This window comes from Poecilia latipinna, unplaced genomic scaffold (assembly GCF_001443285.1).
Source record: "Poecilia latipinna isolate Pla-1442-1.1 unplaced genomic scaffold, P_latipinna-1.0 Scaffold829, whole genome shotgun sequence".
NCBI classification, from domain to species: domain Eukaryota; kingdom Metazoa; phylum Chordata; class Actinopteri; order Cyprinodontiformes; family Poeciliidae; genus Poecilia; species Poecilia latipinna.
The window spans coordinates 144,527-165,322 of record NW_015113445.1 but is presented as its reverse complement, the minus strand read 5'-3'; the positions used below and the strand labels follow the sequence as shown (position 1 = coordinate 165,322).

Here is a 20,796-nt window from a genome sequence, read left to right as displayed (position 1 = left end):
AATTACCCTCCATGTCATGTAGATTTAGCTAACTTTCTTCTGCTAACCAGCTCATACCTACTGTCACCACATACATCACTCACAAAAGTCTGCACAAATTCTGCAGGAGTCATTTCAAGATAAGCATAGCTCAATACTAATACTTTATTCTTTAAGAAACCTCGTCAGATCAACTCCGTGTTTGAAAAACAAGGCAGCATCATTTTTAGTTTTCCATCTGTGACTTTTAAGATGATCCAGTCTCTCCTTGCTTTTCTAGACAACGAACAGACAGTCACAGTTGTTCTCTGGAGTTCAGCCTCAACATGCTGCTCCAACTCAGGGTTAGCTAGATAAGGAAGGTTACTATGTTCTCACAATAGGTCAGCTAAAACAATATTATGTCTTACGTCTTTGTTTTTAAAGAGGTAAAATATAATAAATTGTGTTTAGACTGAGCTAACTGCACTTTGTCTTGCTACCCTGAGAGCTGTACCATACGTCACAATCAGACATGGACCCCCGTCTCGTCTCTCTCTGTAAACATCATCGTGAAGAAGAAACCGGGTAGAGACTCTCTGCAACGGCCCGATTAACTCCACAAAATAATGTACACAAACTGGGATGCCGTTTTACAAGGAGTGCATGAAAAAATAAAGTTTGCTAAAGAATTTGCTTTGAAAAACGCAACTGTAAACCAATAACAGGTATCAGTCCATAGTCAAGTTTCATCAAGTAATCAGCAGGAGTGCACCAAGTGCAGTTTTCTGACTGATCGCAAGATTCAAAAAGCCTGATCTGCCAATTCCGATTTTGGCCAAAACTGATTTTTTTTTTTGTCTGTAAAGTAGATAATGTCGCGTCAAAGTCACCAAGTTGGCAACATTGGGGACATCGGCTAATTTCAAGACATTTGCGGAGGTAGAAAATGTTGGTGGATAAAATTTGTTTACCATTTAAGTATCGGCTGATTGCACATCTCCTGAAATTAAGGAATTTGTGGCCAATTTATCAATGGACTGATGTATCAATGCACCTGTACTAATCCTATAGATCCTGTGATCAGGTCCCCCACTCAACAGCTTAGGTCAGATCAACAAATTTTGAGTGGATACTGAGTTTACTTTATTAGCCTATAACTGTCTTGATGTGAATTGTGTTCAATTTCCTTATTTTTTATTAATTCTTTAAAGCTGCAGTATGTAACTTTGATTAAAAATAAAATAAAATATATATATATATATATATATATATATATATATATATATTATTTACATATTTGTTAAAACTGTCACCATATTGTGACATGTTATGAGATAGAAAACCTGTGAAAAGATGGATCTCCTCCATCTCCCTGAGCTACTATATTTGCCATTTCAAGAAATCCAATGCACATGGTCAAAAACAACCAATCAGAGGCAGGAGGAGGGTCTTAGTGCTGTCATTCATGCTCATGTACGAGCGGCTCAATGTTCTAATGACAGAAAAACAACATGTGGCTACAGGAAAACTGTTTATTTGCCATCATCAGTAACCATGCTAACTAGCCTTAGTAATCCTGGCAAACTTATCAGGAAGAAGCTGCACCATAGAGGAGAGCAATGGAGAGGGTGTAAGCAGCACATACATGAGGGTGATTGATGATGCTAAGCCACTCCTCCTGATTCTGATTAGTTGTTTCTAACCGAGGTGTATTTGTCTGTAGCTAGCAAAAGTATTACTTGGAGAAGGTGAGCTCAATTTCTTTTCACAGATTATCTGTCCTATACTGACAGTTTTGACAAATATGTAACAAATATATTTTTTTTTTTAATAAAAGTTACATAATGCAACTTTAATTGGAAAAAACAAAAAAGCTAAAATGTCAATCGCACTTTACATACACCCAGTAGTTCATCACTTTTGTTTTTTGAGTCCCTGGAGCTTCAGCCACCACATCTCCCCCCGACCCCCTTCCACCCTGAACAAAAGTAAAGCCTGACTAAGGTGGGTGGTGCGTGGAAGATCAGGGAGAAAAGTTTGTCCTGGGCCCTCTGCAGAGACTCAGCGTGACCAATTGGGGCGAAGGGGATGAATAAGGCCATTCACTGGGCTAATGAAAGAGCTCCCGCCGGGCCCTGAATGAGGGTGGGCCCATCTGCAGCACATAGGCGTGCACAAACCAGTGACCTCAAAAATTACCCAGGAAGCACTTCAGGACAGTCGCCCCAGCAACAGGCTGGGGTTTGCATGGCAACCAGCCGCTTCAGTCGGTGCCAGGCAGCGTCTCACACAGAGCTAATTTCTCTCTCGGCATTGAAAGGAGTCCGCGTGAAATCAACGTCATGGGACAAACCCCAGGCGTTTTCCTGAGGGGGGAACTGTCAGCGCTTCTCTCATGTGAAACTATGCAGGAGCTCTCCTCTCCTTTTGAAAGGTGAATGACGCTGCCATTAGGTCTTTTTTTTTTTCCTATTCTAAATTAATCCACCCAACTGGGCGTACAGTAAAGCAGTTTGGAAGATGAAACGTTGTCGCAGTCTTACGGACGGGAGACAAGGATCCGTCAATACCCTACGGACCAGACATAAGGTTTACAAACATCTCTGATGACTGCGCTCATTGGGCTTTGTCTATGATATTCGATTTAATATATTCATCCTTGATGAGCCAGGTCATTGAAGTTTCGCTGCCGTCCCTGCCCCCCCCCCCATCCCCTGTAGAACTTTTGACAGCATGAAATGACAAGCCGCCCCTGCATGCATCTCCCACGTCAAAAAGTAATGAGATTGTGCTGCTGGAAATATCACTACAAAGCATCGGGCCCGCGCTCGGGTCTGACTGCACCTTCAAACGGCGCTGCCTGCCAGCTCGCCTGCCTCGCCTCTCTCTGCCTGCTGCAACACAAAAAAAAGAAAAAAAAAAAAAGAAAAAGGAAACGAACAAAAACAATCAGAATCAGAGCGAGCGAAACGGCAAGGGAAGCTCTCCCGCGCCGACACAAACGAACATGCCGGGGCCTTTCATCCTGAGAGTGATTAGCCATCCGAAACGTTTTAAAAACCCCCAGCTTTGAGGGGCGTTCGTCAAACGAAAGCGTTCCATTGAGGAGCAGTGGTGAGATATTTCTCGCCGGGAAGTGCCAGTGATCTCGTCTCTAATTGTGGCACCGCTGACAAGGATGGTGTTTCTGGGAGCTTTTTAAGCGGGGCTTTTCGCCGTGCTCTTGTTCCCCCCCCCATCCTGTCAGATCCACCACCAAAGGCACTGGGGGGAACAAAAAGGGCCCCTCAGATTTTGTTCTTTCATCCATGTGCTTATTGCATAGTGCATGAATACAGGCCTAATATAACCCACTGTGACCTAATGTGACCTGAGCTAGCTCCTGGTAAGGCAGCATTTGGCGTTAGATGTTCACAAATAGTCAAAATAAGGATGATCTTGATTGGTCGGTTCTCCTACTTTCCTGTTTCATACCTGCTTCTTGCCGTTTTGAACCCTTGTTTGTGATTTTAATTCCCATATTGCCTCATACCATAGCGTATCAGTTAGGTTTTCTTTGTAAAAGTGAATTCATGAAGTATAGGTTATCATAGAGGCTACAAAACTTTCCCCAGCTGGCTGTTAATAGAACGAAGGTCAGTGCAGAATGTCAAGTTGTGTATGAAACGACCAAGTTGTTGACAGACAAGTATTTCTGCAGGTTCTGCATCATTAACAATGTTTGTCAGACTTACACTATCAAGTAAATACTTTGCAGCACTTTTTTTCTAAGAGTATAAAAAGCATCGTTCCTGTTAAGTTGGCCACTAAAGTCCACTGTGTGATTTAAGGTACAAAGTCAGAAAACCAGGGAATGTTTCAGTTTTTAGTAAACGCCTCATCAGATTCTCAACTTTCTGTTCTTCTCAGTTTTCCTAAAGATAAGTAAAGTCTGGCAGTGGCAAAAATAAATTACCAACTACTGTACTAACTCATCATAAACTAATCACAGATTCACTATTCACAGATTCGCCAACTCACTGATTTTGATATGAAAGGTAACTTCTAATTATTAATGGAAAATTGGAAAAATGGAAAATTCTTCTTTTTATGGATTTTTGGTAGAGCATAACTAAAATATTGTGATATGACATGCTATTGTTTAGTGTTTGCAAAGCAGCCAATCCAATACCTCCATTCGTTTTCCTTACCGCTCATCGGTCATCGCCCTAAGAGAAATAGACAAGGAATATCATGGATGTTAGCTTCTTCAGTTGTGCTACGACAGTTTCCCCTCTACGTATTAATGCAAATTAAGGTGTAATTTGTGCTTGAACTATTAAAATCGACAATTCTATGCATTTTCAGAGGGGTTCCCAACTATTCCCGGATCTTATCCTGGGGTTCACTGTACATTTTAAGTCTTGGAGAAGCAACACTTTTCTTTAAGCTAGCTTTTGAAGTCAAAGCTAGCTTGAAGCCTTCAGAATTTGGCTCAGCTTTCCCTCGCTCCACTCAGATGGCAGATTCTTGAACGTTTCATGAAAGGGAGGCTCTGCGGTCTGAAGAATCAAAGACTCAGTGATGGTAGTAGGGGATTGGGGGCGGGGGGGGCAAAAAGCAGGAGATATATGCGTTGAATAAACAGGAAAGAAGTTAAGCTCTGGCTCATAAAAATCAGTATTATAACAACATTAATTGATGCTGCTGAGTGCCATATGTGGCACCATATGGAATAGCTGCCCCAGAGGCCCTCTATAATAGACAGCCCGCAGTGGTGCTCGCAACTTGGCACATTTACAAACAAGGGATGTCCCATTAATATCAGCTACACAGACTGAGCAGCAGACAGTGAAGGAGGGAGAGGGAGAGACAGAGAGGAAGGCAGAAGGATCAAATCTGGCTCTGTTTATGTGCCATCTCCTTTTATTTTTTTAAACTCGCAAGATATTTGATGTTTATAAATATCCGTCATATTTCACATTCAACCTCAGTTTCGCTATTCCCACGGTTCCTTAATTGCAGTAATAAATCGCCCCTCCCTCTTGAGATGCTCAGACCGCCCTCCGTCCGCCCAATTGCCACTCCCTGCACAGATGTCCAGCAGACCTTTCATGGCACACGCGGGTCCACTCTTCAGCAGGTTAGGTGACTCGTGACAGCTTGATAAAGGTGGCGTGAGCGAGCTCGACTTAACCTCTCGAAGCCTAATTGTAGGGCAGCTCTTTATTTACAGCTGCTACCTGCAATTTGCAGCACTTCCTGTTCACAGTGCTGCTGCTTCTGCTGCCATCTTACACCTAATGATGGCTAAAATAAGCCCAGGTGCTCACGATGTCAGACTCCTTTGAAACGCATTTCCTTTAAACCAAACTATTCAAGTGGATAACTTGTTCTAAGTGTTTGTAGTGCCTTGCATGGATATATCACGTCACAAATACAGACTTGATTGTATTTTAGTCAAAGACTATGTGATGGAGCAACATGAAGTAATAAATTTTAAAGGGAAAGTAAAACTTTTTATGGTTTTCGAGAGTTTTCAGAGACATGTACGCATGTTGAAGAGTCTGTTATTTTGCGGAGCCACGTTTGACTGCATTTCCAGCTGCAGGTCTGTTGGATTCATCTTGGCAAAACAGCTCAGACTGGACAGAGGACATCTATGAACAAAACAGCTGTAAAGTCTTGCAAAGACTCAGGTGAATTAAGGACTGGACTAAGGCTGGGAAATAAATCAATAACAATATGTACTGTGACAGACACACAATCAGTATCGATAGATGATACGTCTGATAGAATTTTCAGCGGTTTCACTGAGCTATGATCCAGAATCGCACAGGATTCTGGGAGATGTAGACAAAGGAAAGCTAAGCTAAACAAGGTTGGTGGCATCAACCACTCGCTCTTTGGTTACCTAGCAACAACCTGCTGAGGAACATGTGCAGCAGCAGTTTTAGGTTTCGCCACCAAACCTCATTACTGCTTCAAAATTAAAAAAAAAAAAACAACGGCATGGAGGGAAAACTGGAAAAAAGAGAAAAGGTTGCGTTGCCGGTTTGGCAGTATATCGGATTTAAAACAAACAAAAAAAAAACTAATCAATAATTATCTATCGACCAACACAAAATGCTTATATTGTGATACTTTTGTCAGCCATATTCTGGACTGTGACTGTGCATCAACCTGGGCTGTGGAACGCTGCAGCTCCACATTTCCATTTAGTTGGACGGTCACGTCTTCAAAGGATAGCAGTGGTGTCTTTCTCTTTTCGTGAATTGTTCCCTCCCATAAACAACACGGTGAGGTCTGTTGTTGAAGAGCGTCAAAACCTGAACAAGTTCAAGGGGTGAACATAGTTTTTGCCAGGCGCAGTGTGTGCCCCTGGCAGGGAAGAGAACAAGGTTCTCATGAAACAGAGTTGTCAGCCGTTCTGTTGAGCTTCATAGATTGTGAGGTAGAACAAGAACAGTGTACAGCTGTATCCTCTCTGACACAGAGGAAGGCAGATGAAGAGCAAAAGACGGGAAAGAGATAGAAGGAGGGAGGAAGAGGTAGAGCAAAAGAGAACGCTCTCTCTCTCTCTCTTTCTGATGTGCACTGATGTAGCTACAGCTCTGGGTCAAACGCTGCTAGTGTTTTGTGTTCATCTTCGTCTTGTCTCCCCAGTGCTCCTTTAAATTATTCACAGCCTGAAGTGTACAATGTGCCTGCCTCCCTCTTTCCCCTCTCTCCTCCCCTTCCACATCGCTCTGTCTCTCTTTGACTGTCTTCCCTTCTCTTACATTCTCCTTTATGTGACAAAGAGTTTCTGAACCTTCCAGCCTTTTCCATCTACCGCCAAGCTATCAGTACAGACACCATCCCTCTCGCACATTTGCTAAACTCTTGCTCTTTCATTTTGATGTCAAAACTAAAGCCAAGGATTTCTTTGTGTTGGAGGGTGAGCGTGCTAGCTGTTAGCATCAAGTTTCTGGAACTTCCAACCCGTTCTATGTGTCCAAATGTTCTTATCACTCCGTAACTTTACTTCATCCAGGATGCAATGATTAACCTTGATTAACGATTATGACGTTTATGTTTAGTTTTTATCAGTACATGTACCTACTATAAACCTAAATTGCACTTTGCATGTAGGGAAGATGTGGGTCTGCAACACCAACTAACATGCTATGTTAGCAAGATTCAAGCCCTGTAAGTAGGGCTTCAACATTAACACATACATTTTGATTAATTGATTATACAAATTTTGAAAATGTTCATGCAGTTAATCACTTTTCTTCTTGGGAACTTTTGGATGTCCGTGTTTCTGGTACGCCTGTGAATCTGACGTCCCATGGGTCTTTGCTTCAAAAAGCAATCTGATGGAACACCAGAAAAAAACTGTAGTTGACTGTAGTTGCACTAAATTTAGCTAACTTATCACCAAAGACATTCAAGCCTAAAATACCATCTCAATGCAAAATATGTTGCAGCAGTGCAGATGGCCCCAACAAATACAAGTCATGTTTGATAAGCTAGATCTGTCCTGATCATAAATCAGGTCTTCTACTTACTGAAGAAGACCTGAAAGTCACTTTCATCATCAGTAAGGTGTTTGACATGAAGTGAGAGCAATCTTTAAAGGTATAAGAAGACATTTAAAAGGCTGCAAGAGAGCGAGAGACAGCAAGACTTCAGCAGATGGGCTCAACATATTGCAGCGAAGTTTCTTCAATTGATTATTTGTTTTTGAAAATGTTTCTCATGACTCTAGTGGCCTTTATTTAACAAGTGTCAGACAGGAAAGTGGGCAATGAAAGACTCATCTGGCCAGGAATTGAACCTGTGGCACCTGCGGTTAAAACTAAGGCCACCGCGGCACACCATTATATTATTTTTTAAAATATCTCTGTATTATGTTTAATGTTGATTGGGCTGAAATAAAGTGCTGTAAATTGCAGTTCTTACTGAAAGAGCCACAATTTTACAAACAAACAGATACTGTAAAATCAAGCAGCATATTTAAATCTGCGTGCATCAGGAACGTCTCGGTGAGAGGACAGGCTGCGCCCCTCATGGCCACCTACGGAGCGAGCAGAGATTAGTTGATTCCAGTTCCAGCCATTGCCCACAGGACTCTCATTTGTAATTCTGCACCCTGTCTGTAAGAGCGTTTGATCATTGCAAAGAGTGAAGAGGAGGAACCGGGGAGGGGCAAGGAGAGCCAAAGCTTTCGCCCTCTGCATCACCCCCCACCTCCCCAAACTCTTTACCCGCTCTCGCAATTGCTGTCACCCTGTATGAATGCCCCCTCTGGCCCGATGACAAGTCTAGCGTGAAACACTTGGCTGCCCCCTGAAATTAGCAGTAGAGCCCCCCGGCAGCACAAGCTTCTCATGACTAGCACACAGTGGGCTACCGCCAGAATGTTTTCATTATCACTGTGGCCTGCCAGCCCCCCTGACTCTACTCGTTCTGCCTCTTCCTCCATCAAACCTCCCTCTACTCCTCCTTCCCCCTGTGCCTCGGCCAGAGCTCAGTCAACAGCATCTGTAGGGCTCATCACGGTGCTGTCGGAAGGAAGAGACAGAAAGAGCGTTCCAGACTTACTTCTTCATCTGCGTGCATCGCTAGATGTTTCCTGTTCGTGTTAAATGTTTGATTTGGTGCGAAGAAATCCCGCGTATGCATATGTGCTGCGTTTCTGTGTCTCTGCATGTTGGCTTGACTGGATTAGTGGGGGAGAGAGAGTTAGCAGCAGCAGCATGGAGTGAGACGGAGAGAGGGAGAGAAAGAAGGAGAGTAGAACAGAGCAACGCCTGGAGGCTCAATCTGTTCCTCACTGAGCTACATCAGTGTTAGAGACGGCGGCCTGGGCCGCGGGGAAGCCTCCACTCGCTCCATCAAACTGTCAGGCAGCCAGCGGAGCTGCACAGGGAGACTCTCAGCTGCCCCCGGGGCCAGTTCAAGTCAACATCCTATTTCCTTGCCTCCTCACCTAATTTCTCCTAGGCCCTGACTTAAATTTCCAATGCCCAGTGTCTCCCACTGCAGCTCAGCAGCACCAGGCCCGGGGCCATGTCAAAACACAGCGCGTTGCTCTGTAGTCTGTCTGTGTGTGTGTGTGTGTGTGTTTTAGCATTTCTGACCTTATGAAGCCCATTTTGGCAACATATACGACTATGTGAGGACTTGCTGCTCTTTATGGGGCCCAAAGTCGAGGCGCCAGAAGGAGAAGTGCTGTTTTTGGGCCCAGTGGTTTGACTTAACACTAAGGAGTAAATGGGGTTTATTGTTAGACTATAGAAATCAATGACAAATGAATGGAAGTCAATGCAAAGTCCTTATGAAAATAAGTATTCTATGTGTGTGTCTTGTATTTCTTACATTTTCCTAATGTGTACTATGTTGTGGGACCGGCTGCTCTTTTTGAGACCCAGAGCCTGGGCCCCATAAAAGGAAGTACTGTTTTAGTGTTAGGAGTTAAGTTCAGGTTTAGTAAAATGAGTTTAGGTTGGATTTAGGGAAAAGGTTTGGGTTGGGCTATAGAAATGAATGGAAGTCAATGCAAAGCCCTTGTGAAGACAGAAAGTTATACTGTATGCGTGTGTGTGTGTGTGTGTGTGTGTGTGTGTGTGTGTGTGTGTGTGTGTGTGTGTGTGTGTGTGTGTGTGTGTGTGTACTTTACTAGCTGGCCTCTTTGGGATCATTTCTGGCATATTTACTAACCTTCTGAAGGCCGATGTGTCTAATGGGCACTAAAGCCCGGCCCTGGTACTGTGGACCCCCTTGTTTAGGATCAGGGTTAACAGCTATGATGTGAATTAAGTTTTGGTTAGGAAAAGAGTCGCACTTATCAGGGTTACAGAAAATGTCTGGGTTAGGTATAAATGTAGTTATTAAAATGAATGGATGTCGATACAAAGTCCTAATATTGGTAAAAAATACCAGTCTGTGCGTGTGTGTGTGTGTGTGTGTGTGTGTGTGTATACGCTAAACACTAAAGCTGAAATAGCAAACCAGCTACGGTCACACAAACAGAGGCCAGAGGAAGTAGGAGAGCTTATGAAAAAAAGAAGGTTTCTTATTTCTTCCAGTCTTTCTCATCCTTTAGCCCATTTTTCTTCCTCCAATGTATTCATAGCACAGTTGTGTATTCCCCGTCCCTTCGGGTTTTTTGGCAGTCCTTTCTCTCTGAGCTGAATAAATGCTCCCCATTTGCTCATACATCTGCCATTACTGTCTGTTTTTTCCCCCCTCACCAAACTACTCCAAGCATCACACTAGCCGCTCCGCCAGTTCTGTCACTCCCCGCCGGGGTTTTGCTGAAAGCAAAGGTTTGAGGGATTTGGAGAGGACAAGCCGGTCATTTGATTTAGTGAAGGAGGGGAATCGCTCTTCAAGTCCGCACTGCTATCACCATCAATCTGTCCAAATCCTGCAGCTCTGCAGCCCGCTCTCCCCCCTCCCAACCCCACTGACTTCCTCCAGGACTTCTCCAAATACTTTGCATGGAAGTGAAGTGAAGCAGTGCCAGGTCTCAGTGCTGTTTACATGGACTCTGGGTAATGTTAAAAATCTGCTTAGTTTGGCCCCAGGTCAGGACTATATCTCTCCTCGCCCTGTCTTGATTTACATGACCTCTGCTGACTCTTCCCTGAAGTGTGTCAGTTCTAGACCAGAGGCGGCTGCTGTGTCTGTCTAATGCAAAGAGCCCTGAACTTGTCTACTTCAATCCCCCTTCACTCTCTCATTCGCTCTGTCTTCTCTCAAGAGGCAGCCCCCTCCCCTCCCAACACCCGCACCGTAAAAAGAGGCTTCTTTTTTTTTTTTTTTTTTTTCCGAAGCCGTCTCTGTTTGCACAGCCAAGTCCAAGGTCCCGAGCTCAAATATGGTTTTGCGTTAGAGCCTGTCTAGGCTTCCCGGTCGATATCATTTCTGCCCGGCAGAGCTTTTTCTTCCAAGCTCATTCCCTGCGGACCCTGCATCTTCTCTGCGATCAATACTTTCCTAATCCAGGACTCCCAGGTTGACCCTGAGTAATCAGCTGACTTCCCATTCAGCCCCGTCGGGGAGGTCAAGTGTCAAATGGCTGTATATATTTGATCCTGTGACCAGATCGCTGTGCTGGGTGCTTCTCTCACATGCAGCCAGAGGGGTCAAGAGAATTCACTGGACAGATGTTGTCATTTTTAATTTGACTGAAATGCACTTCAGGTAGCGCCACGTCAGCAGCTAAACCACAATACTTGAACATGTTTTGTCATTTTTGCCCCATTTAAGTCTGAATCTGATCAAATATTCCAGCACAACCTAAGAAAGCAACTTAAAAACGTATTCTCACCCAACAAACTTATCTTACTGTCACCCTGTTATAGCCATGCGATTTTATGCAATAGACCAACACAAAAGAAGTGCTTCAGAATTTTTAATAAGTAAAAATCAGAAAACATATTGGTACTCATTTCTATTCTATGATGTTAATACCTGTATGTACTTTAATCACTCTGAGTAAAGCTGTTCCATGAAGACATGGCTGTTCACTTGAGCTGAAATAAGCACACTCATGTTAGAATGGCCCAGTTAAAGTTCAGACCAAAATGCAGTTGTGAGAATTAAATTTTTTATGGAGATACTTCTGAGGGAGTTTGTGCTATTTTTTAAAAGAAGTATGTCCAAAAAGTTCACTGTAAATATGCAAAGCCAATCAGGACATAGAAATCTATTCAATAAATTGAAATATTATTGAAAAGTTCAATTATTTCATGAACTTTATCACTAAGAGAAACACGTTATGCAAATTAATTACACCAAGGTAGATGTTTAAAAGCCTTTTTTTTCCTATTAATTATGATATTTTTTTTTACATTAGCAATCTTCCAAATGCCCACCAAAAAGCTGAAATGCAGTTTTAATGAAAAGTATGTTTAATACTTGCTTTTAGAATTTTATTTTCAAAAAGTACTTTTAATCGTGCAAACAATCCTCATCAGAACACATACTGTAATTTAATAAATACGACTGCACCTCAAAAAGCTGTGGTTCAACAAAGTATTAAATCAGGTTGGCTGAATACAAAAGCATGCCGCACAAAATACTTATTGGCGTGACATTTTTGAAAATCATAAGTTTTCTTCCTGTGATGGTATATCATAATAAAAGTAAAATTCCCATAGAATCCATTCAAATTTGCGGTTTTAACATCGCATCTTGTCCAGTCGTTTTTCAGGCTCTGTCAGTGGAAAAGGCAAAGTTCGCTTCTTTGCACAAGATAAATGAAACTTCCCGATGTGTCGCCGACACTCCACACACTTGACAGCACATCCACGGATGGATTTGAGGTTCTGTATCCACGCCCCCATCCCGACAGCCACAGGTCCCACACACCCCCACGCCCCACACCTCATCCCAGCATCCGCAGGAGGGAAATTGCAGGAGAAAATTGTTGTTGTTCAACCCGTATCTGACACTTCTTTGGTCCTCAACTATCTAAACGGACCATTACCCCCTCGGTGGGCTCTCACTCCAGGAGGTTGGGGTTTGTCAAAACTCTTCTCTTTTTTTTTTACCATCTATGGCATCTCAGTAGAAACATCTTCTGTATTTGAAGCCATTTGTGTGTTTTTTTTGCGTTGTTATTCACTTGAATAGTGGACTGAACTGGCAGCTGTCAGAAGTAAAACAAACATCCCAACATCTTCAATGTTTTTTGAATTAATCCATTAGTAACCTTAGCTTCTTCTTTTTTTAACTCTTCTTCTTCCCATGTCACTTACTACACCTTAAGGAATTCATCACAAATTGCCACTTAAACAATCGTTTGCATATGATCTCCTCCTCTGTTTTGTATCCTTTTGTCTATAACTTCTATTGGAACAAACAGAAAGTGACAAATAAATGCCAGGAGCTCTGGAAGCTCTTGCATTGCATTTTTTCCTCTCTCTCTCGCTCTCGCTCTCTCTCTCTCTCTTTTTTTATTTTCTTTTTGCATTTCCCGCAGCAAGTACAGGGTTGCTATCAGTATTCAGGATGACAGTTGTTGACGCCCTGCCAGTATTTACTTAACCAGGCAAGTTCCTCTTTGGTTCCCCCCCCCCAACCCACTCCACTCCTGCTCTGTGTCTCTGAGGCAGAACCACGGCTGACCATGGCCTCGTCTGCTCTGACAGTGACGAATGGGACCGTGTGATTAATTTGCTCTGTCATTTTAATGCGCTCGGGGATGGAGTGCGTTTATTGTTTCTACCCAGCTTGAAAACGCAGGCATCCATCCATCCGTCTGATTTCGGGTTGCGTTTTCTCCTCGGCTTCCTCGACTCTGCCGTGTTTCAGGGGTGAGCCACGGGGTCGTCATCGGGGACGGCCCAGGTCGCCGGGGCCGCTGGCTGGAATAAATAGGGTGTGTGTGAAGTGTTGAGAGCTGTGTAAATGTCGGTGCATGTTGTGAGGAGAGGAGGGCATGCAGAGGAAGTGGTAAACTGGGTGGATGAAAGGGAAAATGATTTGCTTAGCAAGGCCTGTCATAGTGTAGGAACATTGCTGGACAGAGGTTTGAACAAACTCATCATTGGCATGAAAAACACTTTCATTTTGGGCTTTTGCTTCATTTATAAAGATTAAATTTAATCTCTCCAATCCACAAAAAATTATAAATTATGACATAAATTATGACATTTACACAAACACACATTAATCTGTGAAACCAGATTAACATGAGAAGATGCAAGTGGCGTTCCAACACCTGAACAAGATGCTGACGCCTCGTCTGATGATGAGCGTTAGTGCTGTGACTGAAATGTATATCTCTTGTAAGTCTCCCCACCATGAATCCTAATGATTTACCATGTGAACAAGCTTAGTCACGTGGGATTTTAATAGCATTTCTCATTCAGTGGAAACGCTGCAATTCCATAATAGTGTTTTGTCGACATTAGTAGAAAACCAAAGAAAGATTTGTGCACATTTGTAATGGAAACTCAACCAGTGGCAGAGCTGGTTGAGCATAATGACAAAACAGTTTGGAGGAGTGAAGCTGACTCTTTCAAACCTAATAACGTACTAAATGCCACGCAGGGCGATCGTAAGGCACCGCAGTGCAAGTTTACTTATAGATGCGCTAAGGCTGCACAATATATCTCAAATGTATTGTCATCGCAGTGTGTGCAAAATATTGCGAAATACTCTGATAAGAATAATAATAAGATGATGCTGGTGATGACTTTTTTTTTATGTTTTTAAGATGCAATCCACAAGCGTCTTGGTTTCTGTCAGGCAGTTTGGTGAACAGCACAAAACAACGGCCGCTTGGACATCTTTGCATTTTCATTTCAAGTTCATAAGTTGCCTTTTTTCATGAAGCCTTTGTTAAAACTACTGTCCTGGAGATGATACTTAAAGACGCCCCGGATGTTAAATGACAGTCTCGTTTTGCGTCTACGGTCACAATTTTCTGCTTTTATTGTATTCCTTCCTTCAACTTGCCTAAGTGAAATAGCCCAACAGGGCAATCACACACAGTACCGACAAAATTGCTGGAACATTACATCCATCCTCACTTCCCTTCATCTCTGTAGCATCCCCCCTAGCCCCCTGCCTGTGCTTAGTGTTTAGCTCCCCCCGTTCCACCTGCCTCTCCCCCTCCCGCTGTGTTCTGCTGTGTCTCCGTCCCCGTCTGAGCTAGTATTCCCCTTAACGCTCTGCTCAGTGCATGCTTCTTGTAAAAGGATAAGCACCACGCTGTGCTCTTTTGATATTATTTTTCCTCCTCGCCTCCTCCAGCCTGACGAGGCCTCATCTCTAGTGTCATGGCTACCGCTGCAGCAACGAGGAGAAGCACACACCTGGGGAATAGACAGAGCCAGTTGTTCACCTCCATCACCTACGGTTTATGCTCGTCCTTTTGTAATAGAGTGGAGCCCACAGCCGCTGTGAGATGGAAGTCATCCTTTTAGCTGCATGCCAAGAATACGTTACAACCGATTTCCTGAGGATACAAGATTTCATCCATTCTCTCTCTCTCTTTTTTTTATTATTTGCTTTGTTTTTGGTCTGCACTTATAGATCAAAATAGAAAAATATGCCTATTATCTAAAATCCTGTAGCACGTTGAGACAATTAGGCGATTTAAATTTGGACTTAACTAGCTTACAACAGCAACCACAAAGCTGTTTTTCTATTACAGTCTGATGGCATAAGACAAAATTACTAGAAATGTTTCTGAATTTTCAGAAAAGAGAACATGAGAATATAAGTAGTACTAAATGTTTTTGTCCATTATTTTACAAATGTGTGCATCCTTGGGAACTGATCTTTATTTCAGTACCAATGAAAATGACAGCAAAAAGTATTTTAAAAAATCATTTTTTATATGGTATCGTCTTTTTACAACACATCTGTCACTGTATACAGTAAAGTCAGAGCCCAACAAACAACAATATTGCTGTGCACGGCAAAAACACAAAATCTTACCAAGTATTTCTGGTCCAGATTTTAGTGCAAATTTCTTAGTACACATAATAAGACAAAACTAAGTTACAAGAAACATTTTGCAACATATATGAGCTTGTTTTCAGTCAATAATATCTTAATATTGATGGAAAAAGTACTATATTCTGATTTTCTCACAACAAAACATTTTTTCTGTTATAAGTGAAGAAATCTTCCAACGGAACTAGAACTTTTTCATCACTATTAATGAATTATTGACCTAAAACTCTTATATCTGGCTGAAAAGTTACTTCTAAGTAGTTTTGTATTAAGATATTTTCACTAAAAACTAAAGTAACAAAAAAAGTTTGATCTGTGAAAATATAAATTTAAGTTTGCTTAAGTTCTGCTGAAGTGTGTTCAAGGGCAATGTCATCTTAATATTAAATTGAATGATAAGATTTGATAAAATTATGCAATATTTATTACATCTACCGAATACATATATGTAGTTTGGCACAGGTCTGCACTGATGCATTTTCTTTAGAAAGTCTGATTTAAAAAAAAGCAAAACTAAAGATATAAAGATCATTCTTAAGCCTGCAAGATCTACAAATCAAGACTGGTGTCAACATAAATTAAAATTTAAGGTAAAAGAATGTCAACAGGTCAGCAGCATAAACTTGTTTTACAAAAAAAGTAGGCATTCACACCCCTTAAATTTTTCACATTTTGTCACCTTAGAATCTCAAACTTGAATGTATTCTGCTAGAAAACTAAACATAGTAGTGCGTATTTGTAAAATGGAAACAAAGGCATAGCAAAACATGACACAAAAGTGACAAGGCTCAAGAAATGTGGCTACTTTTACAAGCCACTGCATATATAAATGCCTGATTGTAGCTGACTAGTAATAATTTATCTGATAGCTTTCCTTCTGTAGACGCAGTGCCATTATGTTAACAAAAACAGCAAATCACATTAGCAAGAATAATACTTGTTTGCGTGTGGAAAACAGAACCTGGACCTTCTCTGAGTGTTTATGCTTCAGTTAGTAATGTAAGCCCTAGCATTAACCCTCCTACCAGGCTGAGTGGCATTGTTCTTGTTTCCCATTGAAGCTGTCGCAGCATGGACGCCTGCTGTCTCAGAACAGTAGGAGGAATCATGCTCGCACGGTTCCCCACACATACATGCTTCCATTATCGTCTCCTGAGAGATCCTGGTCACCGAGTCCTTGCTCTGATTACTCTCGTTACTTAATTATACATTTGGACCCACCGCGCTCACAACAAAAGGCTGCTGTGCCTCCATTGACCCAGGTCCCTCCTCATTGTGCCCAGCCCTGACAGGGAGTCAAACAAAATGAAAAGGCTCCACTTAAGGATGTTGGGGCAGGGCCTTAATTGACAGATTGAAGGCAGATATGCGCTGGGGACCACTCCGCTCGCTTATTGTGGCTCTAAGCTTCAATTGCTCTGCCCCTTGTACGTCCCGCTGTGGGGTCCAGTGGGACGGTCCCACGGTTCCACCCGTCCCGCGGTTCCACCCGTCCCGTTTTCACGGCTTCACCACCTACCGTTTCAGGGGGGAAAGGGTTCACTAGTGAAAGCTGCAAACGAGTAGCTGCATTTCCATGGGCCGTAAAGTTGAGCAAACTGGAATTATAAAAATAAATTCACCGAATAGCGAACGGAAGGGGAAGTTGTGAACGATGGCGATGATTTTCTGTTTTAGAGATGTAGTCTGCCTGTAGTTTTGGGAATGGCGGCGGAGGAAGTGATCGAAGCTGTTCAGTCCGTGTTGGCCACGCCTCCAAATCGACATTAACAGATTGACATTCGGATTGGCATTTTTCTCTTTGCAGTGGAGGATGGTTGTTTCCGGTAAGCTTCATAGCACCACGGCCAAACATTAGCGATTGGGTAAAATGTTATATTTCAAAATGATCCACGCCTCCAGGAAGTAATCGTTCTGTACAGCCGAGAGTCCAGACCCTCTGTATGAAGCAAAGCGTAGAACAAGGGGTTGGTTTTTACTGGGCTGACCCGCATCGAGCTACCTAGCTGTAGTTCAAGATAAAAAGCCGAAATGGTAACTCCACTTCATCAGAAGTAATTTGTCATTCGAAAGCATTGAATCCTTGGCTGTTCTGTACAATCTTGAAATATAAGTTCCTCAAAACGCTACATAGCCGTACCTGCTCCCAAGTACCACGAGCTTGTCGCTCCAACGCCTCAATAAAACGCAGATGTCTCCTCTGATAGTTGATGATGAGCACTGATGCTGTGGCTGATGTGTGAATATATATCATTTAAATGTCTGCATCCATCACTTCTATGATTTCTAAGCTTATTCACATTTGATTTTAATTGCATGTCCTTTTTAATGGAAACACCACAATGGCGAAATTATGTTTTTTTTTTCTCAAAATAAGCGGAACATCTTAGAAAATACAAGAAAAATGATTGGGCATATTTGTAATAGAAATGCAGCTATTGATAAAAATGGAATAAATGGATTCAGATTTCAACTTTTACCTTTATGATCATTAACTTCACCTTAACTTCCTCAGAGTACTTTACAGGATTTGTGTAAGTTTTATTTTTACGTATTTATTTGCTGAAAAGAGACATTCCTGTCTGTGAGCATACCTGAAATAAAAAAACATTGTCCTCTATTATCTGTTTCTCAACGGCAAGGCCTTAGATTTCCTTTTGTCCTCACTACACTTCTGAGCCTAATCGTCACACGCTTTAGAGGCGAAATGACTTATAAAAAAAGAAAAAAGAAAAATTCAGCATCGAAGACAAACCACTTCACTTCTCCAGTGAATAGCAAGTGATTTGGCCCTCTGCCACGCTAGTCAACGCACATATCAGAAAACAGCCTTTCTTGTTATTCACTTGGTTTACCCTTGTAAAAGTCTGACATACAAATTAAAGGAGGGCTCGTCACAAAGCAGATTTGAAATACCACACTTAATAGGCGCAGTGAGAATTCAAAGAATCTGTGTCCTTGAGATGCTATCGTCCAATTTTAAAACACACTAAAAGGGCTAAATGACAAGCTGCAGCTGAATGCAGAATTACCGAACAGGGCTCTTTATAATAGAACCGTGTGTCGCAGTATTCGTTTTCACATCTTTTGCAAACTTCCAGTATTGAATTTGTAACAAAAACACCAGAATGGCTTTCTGTGTGTCTGTGCGCTCCTTTTGAAACTTCGAGAGAGAGAGAGAAAAAAAAACCTCTCTCTTTGACTAACACACTCTCCTTTCCATCTTCATCCTGTGCTGTTTGCTCTGAGAGCTGACAGTGAATAAAAGGTGGCACACAAAAATAACATCTGCAATGATCATGCTACGTGGGGGAGCCGAATGAATAATTCCTAACATTTCCCCATGTTTGTCTGTTTTCTGTTACAGTGTGACAGCGAAAGTGACATTGACGACAAGGTAAGGCTGCTTTTCCTGTGTTTATTCACACGCCACATGAAGTGACTGGGAGTTGTGAATAACAAAATTAAAGCTCCCGTCTAGAGAGAGACAGAGAGAGGTGGTAGTCAGAAGGTGTTGTTGGGTGAAAAAAAAAAAAGGGCTGCAGAGAACCCCAGCCTTTGTTGATTTTTTTTCATCTCGCAGAGATAAAAAAAAAAAAAAAAAGCCAGCAAAACGAGTCACAGAATGAAATTTATTTTAGGTTTTGTGTAAAAACACTGTATTTTTTGGAGTAAATTTTAAAAATCTTGAATCGTACAGCATCTATCATAGCAGCCTGGGTAATATCAGTAAAATTTTGCACCTCTATGAGGCATGCCATTGCAGACGCAAACAAATTTTACATTTGTGAAAATGTGTGAAAGTCCCTGGTGGCACAATTATCGGGAGCCCCAATAATTTCTTTTAAAACATGGCCGCTTTAAAACCCATACTTACCTTGCCGCCATGCACGGTGAACAGGATTTAAAGGAGTTTAAATGATATACAAAGTTCACTGTTAGAGAAGCACAGCAAAGAGTTGGTCTTTGGGGATTTCTAAGTCTCCGTGACAACCACTGGGCTCTATCTGCATGCCAGCAATCACAAATGTAAATCTCCATAGTGCTTCGCCAGATTAGACTAAAGCCCCCCTCTCCATTGTCAAGTTTCACTCTATCTGGTTAATGTTTGGTTTGGTTCTAGCCAAGGTGGGTGTGTCTCCATTGGTAGATTGTTCCTCACTATATGGGCTTGAATAAGGGCAGGAACATATGTGGGAACTTGGGCGTGCCGTAACCCCACAGGAGCATCGGTCGACGCTACAATGATGTTACTTTTAGGCAACCCGTTTCTCTGAAATCTCTCGGTGTTGACCACTAACATGTGACGTCACGCTCTTCAAAGAGCAGCCCACTCCGCCAGGGTGAGTTCTTTAACAACATTTGGACACGTGAACTCCAGTGAAATGGTGGTAGGTTGCTGCGCGGCTGGCTAAACAGTAAAGGATGCAGACCAAACTTTTGATTTTATTGTAAACCTTTTGATAAGCAGTGGATAGCAGCTGTCAGTCGTAAGGACTGTCAGCGGATTTGTCGCAAACAATTATTCCAAGGTAAGATTAACATTCACATACTTTATAAGTAAGCTCAGGAAGACGTCAATCTAAGTAACCATGGAGAAAATGCCACACCCTCAAAGATCCCTGTCAGTGTATTTAGTGTGTTGGACTTAACAACAACTGCAAAACTATTTCTCAACATTTTTCTCGACTAACTAAATCCTCTCAAGGTAAAGGTTGATTTTTTTTCAGTATTTTTCTGTATGAGGTTGTAGCACTGCAAATAAAATTTAATTCAATTTAATTTAAGGCTTTTTGCACGTATTTACCAGAGGTACCGACAAATGTGTCTGTCAGTGAACATCCAACACCTAACAGAGCTTTCTTATCTCAAGGTTAAGCGTTTCTTATTTCAGCTCCACATTTCAGAGTTGTGTTTGTAAAAAGAAAAAGTTTTCTCCTACAGGGAAAGTTTTTATTTATTTTTTTCTTAAAGTTAACCATTTGATAATTCCCTACCAGTGCCATATCAGTTTCACCTTTGTGAATGTGTTTGTTGCCGACTTAAAAGCGGTTGGCTGATAGCAACCACCTGTTTACAAGATGAAACACCTTTGGGGAATCTCACGCATCCTAATTCCTCCACAGTTTAGCAATTAGCCTCTGGTAAATGAATAAGATAGCATGCCTAATCTTCTGTAAGCATAGCTTTCAGTTCTGTGGAAACGTCTGCAACTCTCCTTATAAATAATACATTGATAGCAAACGCAATTTGCATTAACTGTTGCCTGGCAAGTCAATAGGCTTTTATCTCGTTACTGAGGCGAGAAGGAGCGGAAGATGCTCGCTACTTGACATGTCAAAAAAAAAAAAAAAAAAAAAAAAATAAAAAAATAGTCTGTCAGTTTCCATG

The 20,796-nt window shown here is 42.0% G+C and overlaps 1 protein-coding gene across 1 annotated transcript in view; it reads left to right on the top strand.

The window, feature by feature from the left end:
• fbrsl1 (fibrosin-like 1) overlaps positions 1-20,796 on the top strand; it is a 203,566-nt gene that overhangs the window by 69,559 nt on the left and 113,211 nt on the right. Inside the window, exon 5 of the mRNA XM_015047490.1 lies at positions 18,773-18,802. Coding sequence (XP_014902976.1) covers positions 18,773-18,802 — 30 coding nt within the window. The remainder of the gene's footprint in view (positions 1-18,772; positions 18,803-20,796) is intronic.